The sequence below is a fragment of the Phascolarctos cinereus genome, unplaced genomic scaffold (assembly GCF_003287225.1).
Source record: "Phascolarctos cinereus isolate Bilbo 61053 unplaced genomic scaffold, phaCin_HiC Scaffold_726;HRSCAF=1367, whole genome shotgun sequence".
NCBI lineage: Eukaryota > Metazoa > Chordata > Mammalia > Diprotodontia > Phascolarctidae > Phascolarctos > Phascolarctos cinereus.
In genome coordinates, this window is record NW_027556098.1 from 159,880,568 (window position 1) to 159,906,402 (window position 25,835).

Genomic DNA, 25,835 nt, shown 5'->3' on the forward strand with positions numbered 1-25,835 from the left:
TTCTTTGAAACCTATGGAAGTCTGGTAAAGTAAAGTAAGTCTGATAAAAGCTGAGCAGTTAATAAATGTTTGGTTTTCTTTCAAGATAATTTTATTAACTAGAATGTACACAAGGCAATCAGCTCACATTTTAAAAAGTATACTTAAAAGAGATATAAATGAGGATAGATAACTGATGAGTCTATGACTATAAGTGGAAAGGCTTTGTAAGAATATTATCAGGAAGACTAAAGTCCAGAGTAAGCAGGGGCTTAAAATAACTGCTAAAGGCAATGAAAAAGGCTGTAAGGAAAAAAAAAATCTATACTGGGGACAAGAGAAAAATTAAGGAACAGACCTGCCTGAACATGGAGGCTCCCAATATTACTTCCAGTTTGGGAATGGAAACTGCAGATTAGGGAGGAGATGGCAAGAGAACACTTAAATACCCTTCCTAAATGTTCTCAATTACATCAGATTACCAGCCCTTGATAAACTGCATCATAAGTATCCAGAGAGTCTGAGGAAATTGTTGCTAAGGCAGCTGTTCATGTTCTTTGAGCAAACATAGTCATAGTACGGGTGACAGGAAAATACCCTAATTTTAAAAAAGCTGAAGGTAGACATTTTGAACTATAGGTCAGTGAGCTTGACATCAATTTTTGGTAAAATTCTTAAACAGATTATTAAGGGGCAGTTTGTAAACTCTTAGAAAAGGAAGAGGTGATAACTATGAGCTAGCATGGTTCATTAAGAGCAAATCATGCAAGAATAACCTCATTTCTTTTTTGACAGGGTAACCAGACTAATAAATCAGGGCAATTCTGAAGAAATAGACTAAGTGCATTTTTAGCAAGTCATGAAAAAGTTTATCATGATATTCTTGAAGATAAAAATGACCAAAAAAATGTGCTGAACGATAGTACAGTTAGTTGGGTTTAAGAACTATTTGAATGAATGATTAGACCTGAAAAGTGTTGATTAATGGATTGATGCAAGCAACAGATTTGGAATTGGGCAGAGAGATGAGGAGAAACAAAGGTTTGCATTCAAACCTCAGTTCTGCTACTTACTACTCTGGATGAATTTGGGCAAGTCCATTAACCCCCTGGGCTTCCATTCCCTCATTTGTAAAATGGCAGTGTTGTACTAAACGATCTTAAAGGTACTTCTGAACACCAGTCCTCTAAATCTAGATAAAAGATCTAGTGGAGTGACCCAGGTCTCCCTATCTTTGGCCAATATCTGTTAAATTTTAAATCAGTAACTTGGATGAAAGCATAACTAGCATGATTATAAAATTTGCAGAGGACAGAAAGCTCAGAGGGATTACTAATACAAATGATGATGGAATTGGGACCTAAAAAGATCATGCCAGAGTAGAAGTTAACAATCTAAAATGTAAAATCATGTTGAAAAAATCAGCTGCTACAAGATGGGGGTAACATATCGAGAAAGCAGTTCATTTTTTAACAAGAGCTGAGGGCTTTAGAGGACAAAAAATCTTGACATGAATCAGCAGTGTGATGCTATTGTTATCTTAGGCATATTAATAGACATATAATGTCCACAATAAAGGAGTTATTAATTCCACTGTACTATTTGTAGTGGGGAAAAAAGTGATTACTTTAGAGTCACAAGGAAGTTCCTAGAGAGCAAGGACTTTTTTGTGTTTCCTCATTGTATCATATTGCATTATTAGAACCTAAAGTACTGTGAGAAATACTTAGAACAAAGTAAAATAGCATATATTGATATATGCCTTATAACTTTTTTATATCTTTAAAAATGGTTAATATGCATCATAGCTTTCTTTTGCTGCAACCATTTGTTTTTACAAGATTTGGCATTGAATTCACAAGATTTTGACATATATTCCTTAATTTTTCATGATGAAACTACACATCACATTGCTTATTAATTATACCTTTGCTCAAAAGTCCACTTTTCCAAATCTAGCTTTTATTATAGCCCATGTGTTTTCATTGAATTTTAAATTAAGCTAAGTCCCAGGCCTCTGATGCATGCTTATCTCCATCTCCTGGATAATTTTCTTAACCTTTCATGATGAGTAATATGACACAAGACCGTATAATATTATTCCATTTCCATTTGTGAATTTCTGTAATTCCAAACCAATTCTGATCTTCAGCATATCAGTCTTACATTTGTCAGCATATACACAGGTATGAACACATATACATACACATGTATATGTACTGACATATATACCTATGTATATGTACTGAAAAATGTGAAATTTATATATTGTACATATATATATATGTGTATGTATGTGAATAGTTTATCATTCCTTCAAGGAAGACAAAATTTCTAGGTGCACTGGAAGTGAAAGATCCCCCAAACATTTCTGTGGTAGCTGTTTTACAGTTTTAACAAAGATGCTAAAGATCTTCTACATCCTCCTGGATTTCTGATGATGGTTTCAGTATAGCCTTTAATTTATAAAAATGAGTTTCATGAGTAAAAATTACCTTTTCTTTTTCAATTTCCAACACTCTAGGTTTTGTATTATCTTTGCCATGACAAGTATTTTATTTTTAGATAACAATTTAAACAATTTAAAAAATCAGTCTTCCCATTTCTTTTTCAAAATTCAAGAAGCCCATGCGTCACTGGAAATGAGAAATCAATAATAATACTTCATTGATCCCTCTAAAGGTCTTTGCCTATTTTCTGAAGATTAATCATGGTGTTTCACAACAATAGTTGGTCAGTTCTTGGCATTTTGGTTTGTTTTCAAGTGCCCTTTCCATTTCACTTTAATGGGGCTGATCCTATTAATTATAAGCTGAAAAATCTTTAAAATGCTTCACTTATTCACGTCAACAGTGACTGAAATGCTTCTAACAGTCATTGAAGTGTCCTTTTTGAGGTTTACAAGTTCTCCACATTTTCTTAGAATAATATACAGTCTTTAAACCCACAGAATTTAAAACACAGCAAAGGAGAGCAATGAAACCTGTGGAGATCGTGAAAGCCAGCAGTCAACTGAAAGAGAACTGAAGGTAGGGAAACAGTTACATCTGGTCAAAGTCAGAAGATCTAAGGCTCTCTCACTTTAGCAACACAGAGAAGGATACATCTATTGTCCCAAAATGAAATCATATTGTAAATATTGCTCATCCCAAGTAATTCGCACACCACTGTAGCTCAGTGCTTTGTGTGTTGTAGATGATTTTTAAGTGTTTGTTGAATGAAATTTAAATAAACTTAACATCTCAGAGTTCCAGTTCCTTGTTTATAAAATGGGCATACCTTTGAGACCTTAAATTGATATTTAAATATTACTCTATATTGGTCAGGTTACATCTGGCATAGTATCTTATTCTTGGAATTTATTTGTGAAAAGACATTTACCAAAAGTAAAAAAAAAAGACTTCTAGAAGAGTATAATCAAGTCTGTTAGGGAACTCAAACCGTATCAAGCCTAAAAAGAAGATTTAATGGAAACATAATAACTCTTTTAAAATATCTGAAGGATTGTTTTGGGGAAGACAGCTAAGTTTTATTCTGCTTCATGAAATACTCAGAGTTAGAGGCTATCCACTGAAGCTATCTAATCCAACCTATCTCTGACTAAGATCTCTCTCTCTACAATATTTCAAAAGTAGTCACTCAGTCATTACTTAAGAATCTCTAGTGTTTGGCCTCAGAATGCAAAACTAAGACCAAAAGGTGGAATTTATATGGCCAAAACTTTGACTCAAAATAAGGGAAAACATTTCTAACAATTAGTGCTAATTCACAATGGAATGGGTCACCTAGGAAAATATTGTATTCCTTATTAATAAACTGCAGAGTATAGATAATAATTTCTTGTTACATTTGTATTTATACATAATGTATATATTAAAGTTTATCACAACAGCTCAATGAGGTAGATCTTGCAAGTATAATTATTTATAAGATCAGGAGTTTTAATAAGAGAAGAGAATAATTAGGGAAAAATAATGGAAGGGAATATAGGCAACATTAGGGAAGAAGAACCATAATTTACTAGCTTTTATAAAGAACATGTAACTTGAAGAGATACCAATGTCTTGTCCAGTGTCACATATAACAACTAGTGTCAGAGCTGGGCTTCCAACTCAAGTCTTATGGTTCCAAGAAGAGTGCTCTATCTACTTTTCCACACTGTGATTCATGCCTGAGGTAGAGCTTAGACCAGATGAAAGGGACTGTAGTAAGGGAGAAAGAGCAGGTCTTGGAGTTAGAAATATAATGGTTCAAGTCCTGCCTCTTAGACCTATTGACTATGAGACTGGAGAAATCAATTAGCCTCTCAGTGATCCAGGTTACACATTGCAGAACAGTTGGTAATCTCCTTACGTATAAGGCATTTTCTCCCAAGGGAACTCCTTACATTAATGAAAGTATAGGTTCAGTCTAGACTAAATGACCTTCCCAGTTCAAATTCCCACCAATTCCAAGATTTTGTGATTCTATACACTAAAACTTTGAAGTTCTTCAATATTTTATTTTTTTCATATCCCAGAAGGAAAAAGAAACATTTCAAAAATAACCAAGGGACACATTACAACCTATAAATACTCATAATCAAAGTTGTCCCTGGTATTCATCAGATTCCAAACATTTTAATCTTCCTCTAGGTTTCAGTCCTGCTCTCCTCTTGCCCCTTCATTTCTTGATTTTTCTTTTCCTTCACTATCAGGAGCTCCAGACACTGACTCTCCCCAACTTCTCAGCAATTGAGAGTTTTTTGTCCTTGGTGGGGTGACAGAGAAAGTTGAAGAGGAAGGTAGCCTACATGGCAGGCAGGTCTAGAGCCTGAAAAGAAAGTGAGGAAGAGGGAAACGTACATGCAGGAACAGCAGTAAAGGAAGGAGAATTTTTGAGACAGTCTAGCAGGTGTTCACATGTGAGTAATGTAAATATAACAGGGGCACATAAATCAGGGACTGTTTGCACACATGTGGATTAGTAAAAACTGAAAATAAGCAGGACCTTTGTGAGAACATCATGTGCATCTTGGCAGGATTTCTCTCAACATTTCCAAGTCTTGATTTGCCTCTTAGATGTCGTTTTGAACTTAATGGTGACCAATGTTTAAGAAAGCTAGAAAACTATGGCTCTTCTTCCCTGATGTTGCCTATGTTTCCTTCCACTCCCTTAATCATTCTCTTGTCTTATTAAGACTCCTAATCTTTCAAATATATATTTTTAATTAAAGTGGATGTTTCATTTTGTTCACCTAGAACAGGTTTTATGGGAAATGTCACTGACCACATTATCATCAGAATCAACACCACCAACAGGTTTTTATTAAGTACCTTCCTATTTATGACCTTGAGTTGTACACAGTTAAACACTATTTCTGTAAGGAGAAAATCAATAAAATAGAGAAATAACATGAGGCAACTAGGAGGCTTAGTGGACAAAGCATTGGGTTCAGGAAGACCCAAGTTCAGATCTGACCTCGGAAACATATAAGCTGCGGATCCTGGGCAAAGCATCCTCATCTATAAAATGAGAATAACAATAGAACCTATGTCTCATGGATTAGGCTTGTTCTGTTTGGCTCCACAGCATAGAACTATGATTGATGGATAGAAATGCAGAGGGCTGGATTTAGCTTTGATATAACAATTGTCAATTAGTTATCACTGAATACTCTATGTGAGGGTAAAACCTCCCATTTGTTGAATCACAATGTATTAATAAGGACTCTACAGTTCTTTATCTCTAATTTATTTTTACTTGTTTTTAGTTTTTCTTTTTCTACCAGTATACTTTAGCTTGTATAATAAATAGGATTTCAGAAATATTATAAACAAATGCTTGTCAGTGGAATCCCTTGAAGTGATTTGAGAATTCACTATTTACAAAAAACAAACAAACAAAAAACCAAAAACTGATCAGTAAAGATCTTTGTACTTTAGGATTTTTCACATATTTAGTTTCCTTAAAGTGGGGTGCAGTTGCTTTTAGGATTTCCAAGGTCTTCAAACTTAGTTTTCCTGCAGTGAATTTTTTCCCTGGTGGATATGGTGAATTAACAGACCTTTTATTTCATTTTGTTTTTAAAGACAAGAATTTAGTGCAAAATTTCCTTTCCATCAATATGTGAAAAATGCTAGAAAAATAAAAGAAGTCACAATTTTGTATTGGAAGTTAGAAGCTACTAACTGACTCCAAAACTCTCAACACTGGCAATACTAATACTAATTGCTGACTAATTTTATGTTCAAAAGGCTAATTTAAAACACTTTTTTTTATCTCAACCAGTAAAATGACCACATTGTCTGACACATAGTAAGCCAACATGCATAAGTGGATGTTGACTGAATGACTTCTAATTTTTTTTTATATTTACACTTTTTTTTTTCTTTTTAGGCAATTGGGGTTAAGTGACTTGCTCAGGGTCACACAGCTAATAAGTGTCAAGTGTTTGGTCTAAGTGCAGATTTGAACTCAGGTCCTCCTAACTTCAAGACCGGTGCTTTATCCACTGTGCCACCTACTGCCCCCTATAGTTGCACTTTCACAGAAATATTTTGTTTTAAGATTTAACTTGGGAGTAGTATTTATTGCAGAATTAGTTATTTGTAATTATTTCCGGTGTGTTCTTGGTCCCTGGCAGTACATATTCATAAAGCCCCAAGTTTTTTTTTCAAATGGGGAGCAAATGTGAAATTTTAGTTGTCATAGTCTCATATGCAATAAAAATACTAAATACAACAATCCTAGGACATAAAGAACTATTTATTACTCTATAAAAGAAAAGCAAAATAGTTCTTTTATTTTTTTCAGCAAACTTCAGAATCCTCAAATTTAAAAATATCTGACACTAAATTCAGTTCATGAAGTTTATCATGTCTTTGATTTTATTGCTTTTAAGAATCTTACAGACTATCAAATGTAGTATGCATGAAATTCTGAGCTCTGATGTACACATATATCTCTAGCTTTGATGTCAGCAATGTGCATCTGGGTTCACAACAAATTTTTTCATAAATGACACCAAGTATAGTATGTGTGTGTGTGTGTGTGTGTGTGGATTTACTTATCTTTGTTCATATCTTTGGTAATAGTGATTTTAATGATTGTCATTCATTTGCTCAGTTGTTAGTATGAATTAATGATTCTCCTATAGTTTTTTTTTAGTGTTACATTTTAAATACATATAAATAAGAATGTAGTGCCAAGAACTTCAGAGGTAACATGGAAAAACCAGTAAGATCTGAGTCTTAGAGTAAATAAACTTCTCTTGGGGACTAAAGTGGTGTACTGGGTGAGGAAGCTATACGCTGTGGGATTCCAGAGAAACAAGCATTATTTAGTTCCTTGAAAGGACAATTTATCAAATAGAAACCTGCTTCTGGAATTTAGCTAACATACTCTTAGTCGATAAATAAAGACGCTAAGAAATCAGGTCTATGAAGAAAATTAGTTTCTATAGAACAGGTCATAGAATCAGAGTTTAATTGAAAAAGACAAGCCTTAGAAGTCATCTAGTCTTATTTTCTACTCAATAAGAAATCTCTTCTACAGCATCTTTGACAACTGGCCTTTTCTTCCTTTGGGGGGCAGCCCATTGCTCTACCAGACAGCTAGCTCTTCATGTTAAAAACTTCTTCCTTATGTTGAACTTGAAAAAATTCTGAACTCAACATTAAGAGAAATTGATGGGCACCAACGGAAAAGAAGTCCACAGATACAGAAACATGTTTTGAGGCTGCCCATCCCCAAATAAAAACTCTATGTTTTAGCAACTGTGGAATTCTTTTTAAGATCAAAAGTACAGTACTGTCTAAACAGTAGTTAAGAGTACTTCTAATGTAAAAATTTTCATTCTCTTATTTAATCAAAAGGATCTTCTGAAATGACCTTGCTTTGGAGATGGTTACAGAGTTAAAAACCTTTCTTGAATAAAATCATTCATTATGTTCTTTCATATATTTTGAAAAAAGGTTCTCCTCAGAGTAACAGCAATACCCTGGCCATAGAAAGTCTTAGTATTCTTCAATCTATTGCTCAACTAATCAATAAACTGCATTTATTGAGAATATTCTATGACATCAGGACTATTAGAGAATACAGAAGAAATATAAAGTGTAGTATCTGCTCCCAAGAAATTCAGAAGTTGGTTAAGACAAGATGAAATCACATGAAACAATATGCCATCATGTGTTATTAAGGGATATAGTACATGGTAAACACTATACACATTACAAAATTTCAAAGAAGACCAGACTTGATGATTCCTGGATTAGTTGGAGAATGTTAAATGGAAGAGTTTATGGCTTAGTTTGAAGGATAGGTAAGAAGATTAAGTAAGACTTAGAGAGGCAACAGGTTAAAGGAGGGCATTCTAGAAGAGATCAACATGAATGAAGGTCTAGAGTCTTTTTAGCATGGTATATTCATGGACAATGAAGAGATAGGCCTAGCTAAAACAATGGGTATATGTTGAATGGAAAGAAATAAGGTAGGATGGTACCTTGGAATCTTACTGAATAGGTAGAATGCAACTTTTGACATGTAGACAGTGAAGTTTACTCTTAATGATACAGGAGAGAAGGAGTCAATGATGGTTTATGAGTAAAGGAGTGGAAAGTACTACTTAAGAGAAATTATTCTGGCAACAAAATCTTAAAAGGTGTTGAGAAATTTCTTCTCAAGATAACTAATATATGAAAAAATAACATATTATTACTACTGAAAAAAAGTGACTGAGAAAATATGAATTGCAACAAACTCACATACCTTCTTTCTCATCTCTAAAACGTCTTCAAAATATCCTAAAGGTTATCAAGGGCACTCTTAATGAGGGAATAGACAGACTTTCACAGATAATATTATACAACCAACCACATCTTTACACTCACTAAATTGATGGACAGATACGGAAAAATAGCATGTCTCTCTAGATTTATTGTTTGTTGACTATTAAAGGACATTTGACTCAGCAAAGCAAAAGCCACCTTGGAGGTCCTTCTCCAAGAAGGCATATCCTATGCATATATTAAAAAACAGGCAAAATTCCTTGGACACAATAGAGATAATTTTATTAAAGTTACTGTCAAAATTAATATGAAGTGAGGCATAAAATATGCTTGCCACTGGTAGAGAGAAGTTTAGCACAGTGTTCAAATTGAAGAGGGATTCTCTACAGATGGCAAGGTCCTCTTCAATTTGGACACTGCACTAAATTTCCCCTACAACAATGCCAAGGATTAAATACATAAGGATTTAAATATTTAAATTTTCCAATCTAAATATTTAAAATTTCCAGTTTAAATATTTAAATTATTATTTAAATTTTAAATATTCCTATTTATGGGAGTGTATAATTCATTCGATCAAACCATGGAACATTATAGAGACAACCAAATAAGAAACATCATCAGAAGGATTTAGGCTAAATTTCTACATAGGAAAAACCACGTGAATAAACAATACCTGTTATCCAAACTATAATATGGATTTCAATGGAAAGCCCATATAGCTAGTTTGTCAGTACATATATCGTGGACAAACATTGTAAATGGACAACAAACCAGGACTGTCATTGAATAGGAGGAAGCAACTTGGCTGGATAGCAATTAGGAAAGTCGCTGTAATAACTCCAAGCTTCTACAAGAAACCAAGGTTCATTTTTAGAATGATCTGAGTGATACTACATAGGTCCAAATCATGGAATTTCATGATCTTAAAATCATTAAAGTCACCCAAAGGGCAATGAAGAAAAGCATAAGGGAAATGGGTAGGATCTAGCACATTAACAACAAAGTATTATTTACCAAAATAAAAGTAAAGGATGTCACCAAAGAGATGTACAAACAGAAAATGAGATAGGCCTGTTAGGTGGTGAGACCAAGGGTCAAAAGATGGACAAACTCCAGGCATAACCAAATCAAAATCTTAAGTTCTGGAGAAAAGTAAAGAGTAAAGTCTCGTTTTTTTCAGCATCATATACATAGTAGGTGGTCAGTACATCTTTGTTGAATGAATGAATAGATGAATGTCACAGAGGCTTTTTAGGAGGCTATTGCAAGTAATCCAAACTTGAGGTGATGGCAGCAGTAAAAGATAAAAAAGAACAAGAAAATCATAAGCTCCTTGAAGTCAAGGGCAATGTTACTTTCTATCTTTGTATCTTCAACTCCTTTCATAGTGCTTTGCACAGAGGAGGCACTTAATAAATGCCTATAGAATAGAATTGAAGATATTTTGAAAAAAAGTATATGTGTGTGTATATGTATATATGTGAGTGTGTATATAAGTACATGTGTGTGTATGTGTGTGTGTGTGTGTGTATACACACACACACCCCTTCTAATTCATCCCTTGTATATCAGCTTTACCTTAACAGGATATAGGGAACAAATTAGAAGGAATAAAAAATAATTCCTAAGTTTCAAGACTGAGTGAAATGAAAAATAATGCTTTTCTCCTCTACATTAAATCCTGACTTAAGAAGGTTGAGCTCCAAAATTCTGGTCATGAAATATCCATGTAACTGAGACATAAAGTTTCTTGCACATCCTTTTTGTGTTAATGAATATTAACCCAACCTGCTTAGAGTTTCTCCTATGGTACTCTGACCCCTCAAAGGGTTGGTTCCAGTTTTTTTTTTTAGTAAGAATCCCTGGTCAGACTTGCTTTGTCTATTCATGGACAGTAAGAGCAAGCTGGGGATATTCTCAAGTCACAGCAAGAATCAACCTCTCATGCTATCTGGTCCTAGGTTCTGCTGAATCAGTGCTTGCCTGGGAAATATCTGTTTGAGGTTTTTCCTTTCATTATAATAGAAGGTAGTATCAAGGGACATAGTTCTTAATATTCCTGTTCTGTGAACATTAATAGGAATATGGTATTTCAAAACCATCAGTATACACAAGAAATAGTTGAAAATGATTACCTTGCATGAGAACTTGCAGTGATACAAAGTAACATTATGCTCTTTGTTGTTATTATTTTTTAAAAAATTATTCCTGCAATGCTCTCTTCAATTAGTTTTCTGTCCCTTACCTTTTACATAGTCTGTTCATAATGGTGCCAATCAAATTACCGTTAATGTTCATTATTCCCTGGCTATATCTACACACAGAAAGTGAATTGGAGAATTCTGGACCAAATGAACTCTGCTATCTTTTCCCATTCCCAACCACTATCTTCCCATTCCATCCCCTACTTGTAATTCTGGATATGTATACTATGTCACCATGAATTTGGTAACCTTGAAGATTTTTCTTTTCTTTTTTGCTTTTTGGTGAGGCAATTGGGGTTAAGAGAGTTGCCCAGAGTCACACAGCTAGCAAGTGTCAAGTGTCTGAGGCCAGATTTGAATTCCTGACTCCAAGGCTAGAGCTCTATCCACTTTGCCACTTAGCTGTCCCCCTTGAAGATTTTTCAAAACCATCAAAAAGTCAATCAATTAAGCACCTACTATATGCCAGGAACTATGCTAAATACTTGGGGTACAAAGAAAGGCAAAAGACAGTCCCTGCTCTCAAGGAGCTCACAGTAAAATGGAGAAGATAGGGAAACAACTGTGTACAAACTAGACATAGACAGGATAAATGAGAGATAATCCACAGAGTGAAGTCGTTAGCAACAACAGGATCAACGAGAGCTTATCATAGAAAATGAGATTTTAGCTGGGGCTTGAAGGAAGCCAGGGAAGAGCAGGAAGGAGAGATGAAAAGGTAGAAAGTAGCTGAAAAATAGCATCTTGTTTGAGGTACCTTACCAGAACACAATGGTTACTTGCATGATGTTAGAAGGCAGATTTTTAAAAATTATTATTATTGCTAGAAAGTTGACCCTTTTAGATTTTCCATGTACCTTTTTGGAACCACATGGTAGATAGCATGGTGGATAGCACCTCTGCCCCAGCTTGGGTTTACTTGTTAGGCTTTGTTTCCTAAGATTTAGGGTCCTCATGTTCTGCAGATCTCCAGTATTTTTCTTTGTTACATTTATATTATTTGAACTTATGTATCCAGAACCTTTGGGGCAGCTAGATGGTGGACTGGATAGAGTGCCTAGCCCTGGAGCCAGAAAGGCTGATCTTCATGAACTCAAATCTGACCTCAGACCCTTACTTGCTGTGCAACCCTGGGCAAATCACTTAACCCTGTTTGCCTCAGTTTCCTCATCTGCAAAATGAGCTGGAGAAGGAAATGGCAAACTACTCCAGTATCTCTGCCAAGTCCCAGATGGGGTCGTGATGAGTAGGACACTACTGAAAAATGACTGAACAAGAAAGGTAGAACTTTTAGATTTGTTATAAACATTTCTTAGCTAATCAGAATAAATACTTCATTTAGGAGAGTGGTATCAAGCTGAAATATAAACTGGTCTTACTAATCCACACATAAGGCCATATATTGACTTAACAATACCTGTGTTCTTTTGCATTTTTAAAATTTTTGTTAAATATTTCCCAATTACATTTTAATGTAGTATCCTCCTGGGAGTTTTCAGGACTTCATGCTTTTGACACATCTGATTTAGAGATACTAAAATCACTTAATCATCCCTTTACTCATTCTGCTGTAGTGTTGAGAACTATTAGTCCTCATGCCATTACCCCATTTATGTAAGTTGTTCATTCGTTTCTGTCATGTCTGACTCATGACCCTGTCTGGGGTTTTCTTGGCAGAAAAACTGAAGTGGTTTGTCATTTCCTTCTCTAGCTCATTTTATAGATGAGGAAACTGAGGCAAATAGAGTAAGTGACTTGTCCAGGATCACAGAACACTAAGTGTCTGAGTTTGTATTTGAACTCAGGGAGATGAGTCTTCCTAGTTCTGGGCCCAGCACTCTATCCAATACACCACCTAGATGCCCCAATTTACAAAAGACACTGAATACCTTTTCAGTCGAACTGGCAGCAACTACAAAAATCACTTGAGAAACAATCATTTTCTTTTCATTAATTACTTATATTGAGTACCGTTATTGCTTACAGCAGCTAGGTGGCACAATAGATAGAGCACTAGACCCGGAACCAAAGAGACCTGAGTTCAAATTCGACCTTAGACACTAGTTATGTGCCTGTGGGCAAGTCACTTAAACCATGTCTGCCTCAGTTTCCTCATCTGTAAAATGGGGATAATAATAGTACCTACCTCCCAGAGTTGTTATGAGGATCAAATAAGACACTTGCAAAACATTTTGGAAACCTTGAAGTGCTATATAAATATTAGCTGTTGTTATTATTATGTGTGCCAGTAACTGCTTATCAAGCCATCTTGCCTATTTCCTGCACACTTTCCTCATCTATATAGTGGGAATAACAACATAGTATAAATCCAACATAAAATCTGAATGTAAAGTAATTCGTTATTTTCATGGAGACTATATGGTACAGCTGAATCCCCAGTTTAGAGTTAGAAGATCTGCATTCAAACTAGAGCTCTGCTATTTACTGCCTTTGACACTTTTAACAAGTAGCAATACCTCTCTGAACCTCAATTTTGTCATCAGTAAAATGAGACAGTTGGTTTACTTTAAATGATCTCTGTGATCTCTTTCAAGTTTAATTTTATGATGCGATCAACATGTAAAATTCATAATCTCATTGTAACTCAAAATGTGCTTCCTTGTTAGAAAAAACCTGAAAACACCATTTTAATGTCAAAAACACAAGTTAAAAACAATTTTCTACAGCTAATAACTGGACAATAATTATGATGATGAAGAAGAGGAGGATAGCAGCTAGCATTTATATATGGCTTAAGAATTTGTTTCGTCTTTAAAACAACACTGGGAAGTACCTCTATTTTACATATGAAGAAATGGAAGCAGAAAGAAGACATTAAATAAGTTGGACAGGGTCGCACAGCTATTATATATCTGTGGCTGAATTTGAACTCAGGTCTTCCTGACTCCAGATCCAACTGTATTCACTGACAAAGTAAAGGGAAGTATCTGTCAAAATAAGATTTAATTCCCTTCTACATCAACCATTTTATATAAATTTTAATACTTTGTGTATGAGATGAATTTTGATAAATTCTTGTCACTTTCCAACTCTTCTGTTATGATAGGCCTTTAAGTATAACAAGAAAAAAAATCACTTTAATGGTAAAGATGACTCTTTGATCCTTAGGTAAATTATTTGGCTGAGGGAAAAGATTAATGTGTACTTAGAAAACAGTAGTACCAGTATTGCTTGTATTTCTATCTCATAGCACTCTGGAAATAAGGAAGGAAGGAAGTAAAGAAAAATTGAAAGAAAAGGAGGAAGGAAGGAAAAAAGAAGGAAGGAATACAGAAAAAAAGCAAGCTATGTGGATATATAATTATAGTCTGTCTTTTAGTATGAGAGACTTTCCATGATGACAGTAAGTTTGCAGATTTCCACCATTATTATAAATTAAAATGTTATATTTTATGAATGTCATAAAATAAAAAGTTTAACTAGAAATAGTTTTATAATGTAAAAGTCTGTATAGTATAAATTTTATTTTACAGGTTTTTAAAATGTTCAGTATTACAGTTTTAGGAACCGAATTGTAGCCTTGAAAATCATGGATCATGTCAACAACTAATGAGAAATAATTTTGAATAGTCTATTATTTAACAAATATGAATAATAATCTCATTTGGAATACTAGAAATATGTATAATAAAATACTGTATTGTAAGGTGATATGACATTGCTCTTATACTTGAAATAATCTCCAAATTTTTTTTTAAATAATGAAAATCATAAAGCACTATGCTACATAAATTTTGGATGAGTTAATTCTATCATTCTATATATGAAACAAAATGAGTAAACTCTATATTTTCATATGTTTAAAACTAGTTTTAATTTTTAAAATTCAGATTCAGATTGACTCCCAAATTGAGATGCCAATTTTTAGACCAGAGAAAATCTCATGGCTAAGATAGAAATGAGTCTTCACGGAAATGCTGACACAACCCTAGCTATAGATGTTTGAGTGTATGGCTATAAATCATTTTTCCAAATATTATACTGCAAAGGTTCAAGTAGAGGAACTTGCAGAATATTTAAGTAGTTGAAAACAATTCTGTAACCATAACAAAATTACAAAACTGTGACCCTATTTGCCCATGAGTGTAAAATACTGAAAAGCTATAGCACTATAGAAATATCAGTGACTTTGGGTGGTAAAATATGGGTAACATGATGAAATTAACATTTTTCAATTCATTTACTTTTCAAAGTATGTAGTTACATTTAAACTGATGCAATGCAAAAACTTTAAAACATTTTTTTTTTGCAAACCTCTCAACTTATTTAGCATATTTAACCACTAATCAGGATAAGATTATAAGACACTAGAAATTTAGGTTGAATATTGAAAAAGCTTTTTCCATTAGGAAATCTATTAAGCTATAAAATAATCTCCTTTGAGAAGGGGTCAGGTTCCAATGAGTAAGGTATTTAAAATGGGAATGGACAACACAATACCAAAATAGGCCAAGAGAAGAAACCTTTTACTGGGAGGTGGCTAGACCAGATGGCTTAATTCTCTAATTCTAATTCAATTCTAATTTCTTCTCCTCCCCCTACTCCTTTTTAATGTCTAAGGTAGGGGTAGCAATAATGAGGTAATTATGCCACACCAGAGGAGACTGATAAACATTAATTTCAAACTAGAGACAACTCTTATGTACTGACCATAATATGGTCTAAGTAGCGGAATTATTTTCTCTTCATTGTCATTTAGGCATTAGTTGAATAGATAACTATTGATTACATGCTGTGAATTAATGTTTTGATATTTATTGACTAGAATAATATAAAGCAAATTGTGATTTATGAATGCAAGATATTCATGAGCTATCACTTCTGGGTAATATGATACCAGTTGAGTTTTGTAGTGCATATAGAATATTAGAATATAGAACAGAGAGTGAGTGTAAGCAGTGAACTATATTAAGCAATTATTCAAGTGGAGAAGTTATGTTATAATAATATATCAATATATTAGATACTGGATAAAAGGATCTACATAAAATATATTTATGTCACAAACATGATTTTTAAAACAATTGAAAAATTAACACTCTGAAGTAAAAATTTAATTTATATACTTTCAGTATTAAAATGCAATTATTATGTTAGCAGGAAGACAATTTGGTATATATAATAATATTAATTTTTATTTATTAAAGCCTCACCAAATCTTAACCTTCATTTTCAGCTGAATGTTTCATTTAATTTCACATTCTTTTTATCATTTAAATTTTGCTAATGTATAAAAACAATGAATTTCAACTTATGCAAATTTATTAAAAGTTCATTAAACCGATCTTTCATTGTATATAGTGTGGTGATGCAACACATCTTTTTGCATCATAAATTTAAATTGCCATTTCTCTCTTGATAGTATGTTAGGATAAGAATTTCATCTTGTTAATCATTCCTTTTAATAAAATATACTGGTAGGTAAAAATTTAAAAGAACAGAAGAGATTCCAAAATGAGTATGTAAATTTTGCATATACCTGGCTACTAATCCCACTATTTGGGTTCTAAGAATATACTAGTCATTTGAAATACTGAACATTTGAAACCCTAAAAAAAATTTACATAGTGGCATCCAACATACAGCCATTCTTAACCCCCCCCCATTATTTTTCAAATCAGCAGCCTATTGTTTTCTTCAAAACCCTAGATATCACATCAGTAATTACAAAGAAAAGAATCCTAATCCTCATTAAAATAGCAAATAACTACAACACTACTTATTTATTTATTTTTGTGCAAACGGTAGTAAGGTCATTTGATGGTGGAGTTGACCATGTTAACACAATCAAAGTTTCAAGATGCCTCCCCCTTACCATTGTTCCATTGTTTCAAATTACCTTAAGCTTTAAAGAGGTTGTTCTTGAATTACGGATACAATATTTTTTTGAAAAAGAATATTTTCTATCATCTAAAAACAGATCCTTAGTTGAACACTATTTTCATATCCAGTTGAGCAGCTGATTTTTTAATTTCCAGGCCCAGCTGCATTTATGCAGTAGCTATTGGGCCATAACAAAGAAGCTCAATATCAGGTGGAAAAGGTGGAATAAAGCTACAATACTGTCTAAAGGGGCAAGTTTTAATCCACCCTTTTTGATATCTACTAGGGGTGTGTAGGGGAAATGTTTTAATTTAGAACTGTCCTGTCAGCTACTATGTTTTCCATTCACATCCCAAGCCCCTTGTGCTGTTCAGTTGGAAGCTGTGCTATAAGAATGTGAAGAATGTAAACAGCCTTTTATTGTACAAAAGGATAGCAGTGTTTAAGAAATGTGTGGCTTATCGCAGGGCTGCAGCTCTGTACTTCACCACCATGATAAAGTGCTATAGGGGGAAAAACACATTACAAGACAAGCACAACCCCAAAATGGATTACAATTCTACAATAAGCTTTCTTAAAAACTAATCAATCAACTTATGCCACGATGTTAGAATCGAGTTCTTAAGGAGGATACATAATCCTTTCAAGATTTATTATGTATTCCCTATTTATTCATTATGTATTGGAGTATAAGTGACCGAAACTACCCACAAAACATGAAAGCCTTTCAGATATATAATAGGTGGTAAGTAAACTTTTGCAATATGACCTCAAAGTGATCTGTCCTTGTAATGAATGCATTCATGAAGACAATGTACATACTGAAGACAGATACCTGTACTTCTCATTTTTTCAGAGTTTTCAAACATACTAGAAAAGCCTTACCTTTTTTTTTAACTATTCTTTAATAGGAACCTATTGTAAATAGTCTAACTAAAAATACTATGTATTAGGATTCTGAATTGTATCTTGGTAAAGCTTGCCAAGTCATTATATAAACTGGAGGTATTATAATATGCAAAATAACATGCCTAATTTTTACTTTAACTTTAAATGAGTTGACAAATGTCCACTCTTTGTTACCTCTGCCAGACATCAAGAAAATTAATAGAAAACAGTGTAGATGCAGCTTTTTTATGTTATAAAACTGTGGATGGGGGTGCCCTCAGGTGGGCTGTCAACAACAGGAAAAGCCTTTAAAGTCAGCTCATATAACTTTCAAATAAGCATCTATGCTCCTCAAAGTCTCAGTACGTAACCATATTGATACAATTTAAGTAGAGTTGAAAAACTTTTACCAGCTTGGGGTGGTGTTTTTAAGGGGGTGGTGCTGTTAAAAGTCTGCATTCTTAAGTTCTTAAAACGTTACTGAGTTGGGTTGAAACAGAAGTGCATCTATGAAGACTAAAAGAAATCATGGTATACCCCTTCCCCCCAAAAAAACTTCCCTTCCCCGAAGCACCAATTGTATTAGGACAATCAGTCAAGTACCTAGAGATGACAAGAACATAAAAGAAAAGCTGACCAGATGCTTACAACCAGATGCTTAACCAAAACAAAGCAGAAGTGGCTTTTTTATTCTATTTTTAAAAGTACTTTAAAGGTTTTGATTTAAGGTCTCCATTCAATGTAATTAGCTAATGACAACGAATTAAGACAAACTGCAGCAAAGGAAGCACGGATACCATGCAGGGAACCAGCTCAGAGTCGTGAACTGGACATGGATTTGGCCTCGATCTTTCAACGACCTTAAAAAAAAACCCTACCTACTTCACTCCCGGCCGGCAATGGCCAACAGCCGGCGGAAAGGTACCCGCGGAAGACTCTGCGGTTCCCTGAGAGCTCCGGCTGGGAGTTGCTGGTGAAAGTTACATCCTGCCACCCACTAGCAGACAGAAAACCCCAAGCCTTCTACCAGAAGCACAGGGAAGAGAAAAATGCCATCTGCCCGAAAAGCCAACCTTCTTCCCCACTTTCGACCCCTTCCCCATATACACCAGTACATCTGGTACTGGGCAGACCAGACTTATCTTTATAAGAGGGAAGGATGCAGTCAAACTCAGGTGCAGGGGAGCGCTTTTGGGGAGATCTATACCCCAAACTAACATTTACAATCCCTCAAATCATCCAAAATAAAAATTTTTAAAAGAAAAGAAGCCTCAAACTCCTCCAAACCATCTTCTAATTGACTTGGAGGAAGGTGTCCCTCGGCTTAGTTTCCCCCATCTTCTCCGTCAGTCCCCAGTCTTCGCCCTCTGGGTCCTCTTTACCCTGGTCCTCATCTGCCTTCTACCCACTTCTCCGTTCTCCTTCACATCCCTTCCTTGAGTATCCCTACCTCCCGTCCATATCTCTCAACCTTAACCCTATCCGCCTCCAGGTCCATTCTATCTCAGACTCGGTGTCTCTCCGTCCCCACCTTCAAGTCCCTTCTGTTCCCCCAGTTCTCCCTCTACTCCCTCCCACCTCGCCTTTGTAACTGGCCGGGGGCTCAGCTTCCTTCACCCTCCAGGTTGGGTTAACATTTCCCGCCGAAAAGCTCCCACTGGCAGAGCGAGCCCGGGAGAGCGGGGCCGGCCAGGGGCTGGTGAAGGCGTGGGAGGCCGAGACGTAGCACTGGGGGCTGCGGGCGGGGGCCACTCACCAGCTGGAGGAAGCCCGGGACCACGACAAGGGGCAGGGGCCGCAGGTACATGGTTCCGGCTCTGCGTCTCACAAGCTCCGCTCCCTCGCTTGTCTCTTGCACATCTCCACTTCGGGGGGCAGGACTGAAGAGGACAGGGACATGCCACTGCGCTTTTCTCTCCCCCCACCTTTTTTTTTTAAACTCCAAACACCGAACTGAAGGGTGGGTGAGAGAGTGGGGAGGGATATGTATTGGGAGTGAAGAGATGGAAAGAGATCTGAGTTCTTCCCCCCCACACCCGCACACTCCTTCAAGAAGACAAAAATAATAATTAAAATAAATTCTGAACAACCACCACCAACAAAGTCCAGTGCCTGAGCAGAGCTGAGATGGGGCTCGCTTGCCTTGGCTGCAGGGGGGCAAACTGAACTGGATGCCAGTGGGCACCAGGCAGTGGCTGCTGCCTCGCGCTATCTGCGGCTCCTTCCTTCCCCTAGCTCTTTCTCCAACGCCGCGGTAGCCGCGCAGCTGCCTTCCTGGCCTGAGAAGAGCGGGGCTGGCTCAGGAGTCCCGGGGGAGTTCCGGGAGGCCCCGTTCCTCCTCCCCCCACCCCTGACTCCCGCCCAGCAGGGGGCTGGTCCAGGGCAGCTCAGCGGCAGAAGCGAGCCTAGCCCCATTGGCTCTCAGTTTGAGGGAGGGGGCTACAAAATAAGAAGTGGGGGGTGTGGGGGACGGGGTGGGGTGGAGACCAAGGGGAAAGAGTGCAAAAGAGAATTCTTGTATGCAAAAGGACTGGGTGAGATGAGGCGGCGGGCATGGGGGGGGCGTCACTGAAGAAGATCCAGGGTGCAGTTTCAGGGGGAAGCTTGGGGCTGGAGACAGAAAAAGGGGGATAAGATGTGGAACTGGGGAGGAAGCTAGAGAAGCAGGGTTACGGCTACTAGAGGGTGCGGTAAGAGAATGATTAGGGCAAACTGGAGATCATGGTGAAGTCTAAAGAGGCAGATGAAGTCGGCGTAATGGGGAGCATGGGGGAGTTATCGGAATGATGGCTGTGAGGGACAGAGAGTTAGGGCCTGGGTGTATGTGACCTCTGCATCTGCATGATATGCAGAAGTAGAAGGTGCTCCGGAAGAATACCCAAGCTAGCCAGAGGGAAAACTAGCTTTCGGGAGTATAGAGTAGTCACCTAGAGATACCTCCGAGTTCGAACAAGGGCCACGCTGGTGCAGAGTGAGAGTAATTCTCTAAGTATGGCCCTCAGGTCATTCCTTGATTGGGCCAAGAGACAGCGCAGTATAAAATTGAGCAACAGCGTTGTGCAGAGATTGCCTTCCAGAGGAGTTCAGTAGTATGAGTAGTATCTATGTCTGTCCTTCACCTCTGGACTTGTCTCACTTTTTGTAGGAGAAGATTAAGGAAGGTGGAACTCGATGCTGGAGAGTATATATCTTCAATCCCTTTTGCCTCTACCCTATTTCTCAGTCCACTGGGAAAAGCATCCTTGTACTCTATCGGTACCCCTAGGGACTGAGATTTGGTGAGGAAAATTAAAGGCCAGCATGGAAGCAAAGAAAAGAGAAGAGGCAAGAGTTGTTTATTTCACTTACAGAATTTGGCCTTTTTCGTTGTTGTAGTTGTTAGAATTCTTTAAAAGGATACTTCTAATCCATCCCCCCCTCCTGAAATGAAAATGAAAAAAAAAATCCGTATTAAGAAGTCTAAATGCTCATTTTCGAAGTAAAATGTCCTCAGCCCTGAAGGTCAGCCACACTCCTGGATAGGAATTGGTGATCAGAAGGGCAGAGCTCTTGCTCCTAAGGTTGGCTGAGGCTGCAGTGCAGGGAGGATGAGGAACAATGTATAAAGCATCCCTTGAGTATGGGAGGATTGGAGAATATGTTTGTCTAAATAGCCCTTAAGTATAGGAAGTGTCCTGCCCACACTTCTACCTCTATTTCCTCTTTTCTGTGGAATAAAATGCCTAATTCCTTCTATCCTTTACATCATATCCTGATTTCCAAAGTAGTTGAGGGGAAAGATATAGGCAGTTGACCCAAAAGGCCAGTAAATATATGTGAAAATTCTAGAATGTATTATTATGCAGACAACTCATTAGTACTAAGATAAGTAGTGATCTCTAGGAGCCAGTATGGGGTCACTTAAAACCATCATATTGAGTTAACATTTTCTTTGTTAATCAAATTAGCACATCAGCAGATCAGGAAAATGCCTTAGTGTAATGTATCTGGATCTTGACAAGATATTTTACAATGTATCTCATGATAACTTTTGGTTGAGCTAGATGTGGGGTGGATGGTAGTAGAGTTACATGTTGATAAAAATAGCTAACATTTATATAGCACCTACTATATGCTAGGCAATTAACAAATATTTTCTCGTTTGACCCTCACAAGGACCCTGGGAGATGGGTGCTATTATTATCCCCACTTTACAGATGAGGGGTTAAGTGACTTGACCAGGGTCCCACATCTGTAAGTGTCTGAGATTGGATTTGAACTTAGGTCTTCCTTACTCCACGCCCAGCAATCTGTCTATTATGTCAACTAGATGACCCTGCAGATGAATTTATAGCTGATATAATAGCATATTCAAAGAGTGTTGATTGATAGAGTAGTGTCAATGTGGAAAGGCAGATTGCTAATGGCATGACACAGGAGTTTGTTCATGGTTCAAGTTATTTCATTATTTTCCAATAACTTAGATGAATAAATAGAAAGCAGGATTATCAAATGTATGTATGACCATGCTGGAAGGGAACGTTAACTAAATGGATGACAGTCAGGCTCTAAAAAGAACTTGACAGGCTTAAAGGAGAAGCTTAAACTAAAAGAGGGAAATATATATATATATATATATATATATATATATATATATTTATATACAGTCATATATATGTGTGTAGTCTTGCACTTAGGCCAAAAAAATAAACTATATATGGGAAGAGAATAGGATCAACAGAAGTTCACGTGAAAAAGTTTTAGGGGTTTCAGATTACAAAAAATTGAAAATGATTCAACACTGTGATGTGGTTGCCAAAGTGAAGCAATAGTCATCCTCATTAATAGAGACAGAGTATTGGAAACAAGGGAATTTTAGTCCCATTGTATTCTTTGATGGTTAATCCACACATGGGGTTTTATATTGAGTTCTAGGTGTTATATTTTAAGGGACATATTGACAAACTGTAGTTCATCCCAAGCATGATGAGGGACTTGAAACCATGACAAATGAGGAACAGTTGAAGGAACTAGGAATGTTTAGAACTGGAAAAGAGAAGTCCTAGGGGGAATAAATACTGTCTTCAAATATTTGAAGGTCTGTCAGTGATGGCCATTCCATAGATCCCAGGAGATTAATGAAGGCAGCAGCTGCACATATTTTTCAGCTGACTGCAGTGTGGGTAAATGGAAGAACAGTGTTGTTGGCAGACAAATATACAGGCTTGAAACTCTCATCTGCTCTTGGCCCCCATTTCATTTTTGAGTGTGAAGACTTGAATTCATGTTATTTGCTAGCTTGACCCCTTTACTGTCTCCTGCCATATTGTACTGTACCTCTCACTTCTATTTAGGTTGGAGCTTCCTCTTTACCCTTCCCCATCTATTCCTGGAACATTATCATTATGAAATCCTCTTGCTAGAACTTGATCAAAACCTTTTCAAGATCTTGGCTGTTCTGGCCACCACAGTCATGTAAAAGGATTAAATAGGCTTTCTCTGAATGTAGATCCAGAAGAAAGAACTAAGCTCTGGCCCCTGGTGCACTCCTGTTTTCCTACATTTTTCCTTTGTTAATTACATCCATTCCCCTGGCTTTAACAATAACCTCCACATTAATGACTTCCAAATCTTTAACTCAGCATCTGTTTTAAACTCATATATCAAGGTGATGTATTTCCAAATACCTCCTAGATATCTTTACCCTATTTGGATTTTGCCTCTTGTACCTCAAACTAAGTATGTCCCAAGCTGAACTCACTACCTCCTTTCCAAAATGTGTACCTCTCTTTATTTCTATTGATGGTGCCATGATGGCACTGGTCACTGGAAAATGAAACCTTTATGTCACCTATGAATCACCTCTTTTTCTCACCTATCACATTCAAAAGGTAGCTTGAGATAAAACTCTGGACTTAAAGTCTAGATGACTTGAGTTCAAATCCCACCTCAGATACTTGCTAGCTATGTGACTCTAGGAAAGTAACTTAACCTAACTGTTCCTCGGTTTCTTCATCTCTGAAATGAGAGGGTTGGACTCCATGAACTATAAGGTTCCTTCTGTCTCTAAATTTATGATCCAACTATGTGTAATCAGTAAGGAGAATTATAATCTTTTGAAGGATTATGTCCAAACTCACCTCCATTATGTGGATAAATCCACTTTCCTGATAGAGTACAAAGGAAGCTTGACTTCAACCTTTCAATACTAGCCTGCAGCCTCATTGTAACGATAGAGACTGCTTTAAATCCTCAACACACTTGCATAAGCAGACACACACACACACACACACACACACACGTGTCCTCACAATACCATCCAGGAAGTGGTAATCTACTAATTTTGACACATCCACCACTTTTGAAACCTTACATACTAGAAAGATACTTTCCCTTAAGATTGGGGATACTTAAAAGGTTCTTAATGCTAGAAGGGACCTAGAGGGTTTTTTGTTAGATTAACTCTTTGACCCTAGGCAAATTCCAATACAATACAATACAATCTGATAAATATTTATTAAGCATCTAAGTGCATGGTGCTGTTCCAGGTATTGGGGATACAAGGTCAAAATGAAAAATAGCTCCTGCCTTCAAAGAGCTTTCATTCCACTAAAGCAAAACAGTAAGTTATTATGGAGAAATTTCACATTTGGCAGGATTAGCTTGGTTAGTGGAGAAGAATATCAGAAGAAGTGTGACAAGTATACCTTCTGGACAACTTTTGGATCCCCTTCCAGACAGTTTGAGAAAACTATTAAGTGTCTCATGTAATTAATAAAAGTTACACAAATTAAACCCAGCTATTCTTTTTTGATAATTGGAACATAGGTAGCAATGTTTCCCTAATCCTACTCTATCTCAATGTGCAATTCCTACCATATCTGTTTATTCATACCCATGTCATTCTCAGCACACTAAAAGCAATTACTATTTCCTTTGCTTGGATATAATGCTAATTCATATTTTCTTTTTGTGGTTATTGGTATTACTATTGTATATGTTAAGATACTTTATAATCTCCTAGTTTGTCAATGTTGTCTTTCTCAGACAATAGCAGGAAACAGTTTAATTCAATTTGTAGAATGCCTATTAAAAGTGATCTATCACAATAATATATAGAATGACTATTATAATGTAAATGAAAACAATACTAAAAGACAGGTAAAATTTAATTAAATTAAATAACTAACTAAATAAAAAGAACAATGTTAGCTGCAGATAAGAGATTAAACATGCTTTCCTCATCTCTGTAGAGGGTTGTATGGGGAGGCCTATGAATAGCATATACTTATAGGTCTGGGCTCTGTGCTGAGTTTGTTAGCTTTTTCTTCCTTATGAGAGTGGGTTCTGCAGTGACTATGGGACAAGGGGAGGTAATATTAGAAAATTATTTTTGCAAAAAAAAAATGGGGGCATCAATTAAACTTTTAAAAATATCTTTTTTCCTCAGAATCCTCATAGCATCTGACCTGAACTTTCCCCTCATACTTTTCATAGTCTTCATTGGGCAATTATTATTTGTGTATTTTTATTTCTTACTATTAGTTTGTAAGTTCATGAAGAGCAAAATCTGTATCTAATCTATTTTTGTCCAAGGTACTTAGTACCCTGTACTAAACACATTGCATATAGTTAGTACCTAATAAATATACAATGAATTTGATGCTTTGTTCTTTGTCCTGCTCAGAAAGGCTTTCTAATAATATACATGTATAATATGTAAATATATTGCATATTTATTTTATATGTATAGATTTAAATATATCATATATAGTATATATAATTTATACCTGCTATATGTATACATATACACACATATTACATATATACCCACTTACATATGTACTTTATCTATCGATCTATCTATCCACACACACACACACATACATACATACATACATACATACATACATACATACATACATACATACATACTTGACTAGGGCAATTTTCTTTGCTTGAACAATAAGAATAGACTCCAATTCTCCATATGTGAATAGTAGAGAAGAGAAGTAGAATGCAATGGAGGGACAAACTGAAAAGATGGAGTATTCTGATTGTGTTAGAAAAAAAAAGGAGGAAATTGTGGAAAATATCACCAACCTTTACCTAAATTCTCAAATAAGTTTCTGTTCTAAATTTATTCTCTTCTCTGCTTTGCAGTCAT

The 25,835-nt window shown here is 36.1% G+C and overlaps 1 protein-coding gene across 1 annotated transcript in view; it reads right to left on the reverse strand.

The window, feature by feature from the left end:
- The window catches only part of NXPH2 (neurexophilin 2), a 156,634-nt gene extending 136,659 nt beyond the window's left edge, over positions 1-19,975 (reverse strand). Inside the window, exon 1 of the mRNA XM_021009491.2 lies at positions 19,446-19,975. Coding sequence (XP_020865150.1) covers positions 19,446-19,496 — 51 coding nt within the window. The 5' untranslated portion in view covers positions 19,497-19,975. The remainder of the gene's footprint in view (positions 1-19,445) is intronic.
- Positions 19,976-25,835: the final 5,860 nt, after the last annotated feature.